Below are 1,534 nucleotides of genomic sequence, written 5' to 3'. Positions count from 1 at the left end.
GGGTGTCGTTAAAACACACATTAAATGCACGCTGCCAAACAATTCATTGAAATTCATCAGTAGTAATACACACCACATCCGATTGAGTCCACTCAAATCCATTGCACACAAACTAAATCATTTCAACTCAACTTATTTCATCTCAACAAAACACAACTGAAGTCAAAACCAATGAAGTGAAGTGAAGTGAAGTGAAGTGAATTCGAGTGAACTCACCTCAACTGAATGTGTGCACAATGAACATGAGAGCCACACACGAGTGTGCTGCAACATCTCACTGGTCAGTAAATCCTGGCTAATCAAATCATCGAGCATGGAGCATATTGAATGCTACACGTATCTCAGTTCATTCTCCACTGAACAGTACAGATCGACTGATTGTGAGACTAGGAATGCTTGCAACCACTTCACAACTCACACTACAACTTCCTATCAAGTCACTAGCTCTCAACTCAATTCTCATCATCATTGTACATTCACACTCGGTGCCATCCATTGTGGCCGAATCACATTGCATTATCACATCAATTCACAGCACCATCCCATTCACTTCAACTACATTCAAACATTCTCAATCCACATCACATCCAATTCACTCCACTCAACTCCATTGCAAACAAATCAACTAAACACAAACTAAATCATTTCAACTCAACTTATTTCATCTCAACAAAACACAACTCAAGTCAAAACCAATGAAGTGAAGTGAAGTGAAGTGAAGTGAATTTGGAGTGAACTCACCTCAACTGAATGTGTGCACAATGAACATGAGAGCCACACACGAGTGTGCTGCAACATCTCACTGGTCAGTAAATCCTGGCTAATCAAATCATCGAGCATGGAGCATATTGAATGCTACACGTATCTCAGTTCATTCTCCACTGAACAGTACAGATCGACTGATTGTGAGACTAGGAATGCTTGCAACCACTTCACAACTCACACTACAACTTCCTATCAAGTCACTAGCTCTCAACTCAATTCTCATCATCATTGTACATTCACACTCGGTGTCATCCATTGTGGCCGAATCACATTGCATTATCACATCAATTCACAGCACCATCCCATTCACTTCAACTACATTCAAACATTCTCAATCCACATCACATCCAATTCACTCCACTCAACTCCATTGCAAACAAATCAACTAAACACAAACTAAATCATTTCAACTCAACTTATTTCATCTCAACAAAACACAACTCAAGTCAAAACCAATGAAGTGAAGTGAAGTGAAGTGAAGTGAATTGGAGTGAACTCACCTCAACTGAATGTGTGCACAATGAACATGAGAGCCACACACGAGTGTGCTGCAACATCTCACTGGTCAGTAAATCCTGGCTAATCAAATCATCGAGCATGGAGCATATTGAATGCTACACGTATCTCAGTTCATTCTCCACTGAACAGTACAGATCGACTGATTGTGAGACTAGGAATGCTTTGCACCACTTCACAACTCACACTACAACTTCCTATCAAGTCACTAGCTCTCAACTCAATTCTCATCATCATTGTACATTCACACTCG

General features: G+C 40.4%; 1 protein-coding gene across 1 annotated transcript; it reads left to right on the top strand.

Moving 5' to 3' along the window:
* Positions 1-313: 313 nt before the first annotated feature.
* On the top strand, positions 314-640 carry Smp_206150 (unnamed protein product; the record flags this gene model as incomplete). Its single annotated transcript, XM_018791042.1, has 1 exon — positions 314-640. One exon carries the CDS (start codon positions 314-316, stop codon positions 638-640), a length of 327 nt encoding a protein of 108 aa, XP_018644817.1.
* Positions 641-1,534: the final 894 nt, after the last annotated feature.

The sequence above is a fragment of the Schistosoma mansoni genome (genome assembly GCF_000237925.1).
Source record: "Schistosoma mansoni, WGS project CABG00000000 data, supercontig 1469, strain Puerto Rico, whole genome shotgun sequence".
Classification (NCBI taxonomy): Eukaryota; Metazoa; Platyhelminthes; class Trematoda; order Strigeidida; family Schistosomatidae; genus Schistosoma; species Schistosoma mansoni.
Note: the sequence above shows the minus strand (reverse complement) of the source record. Positions and strands in the feature narration are given on the sequence as shown.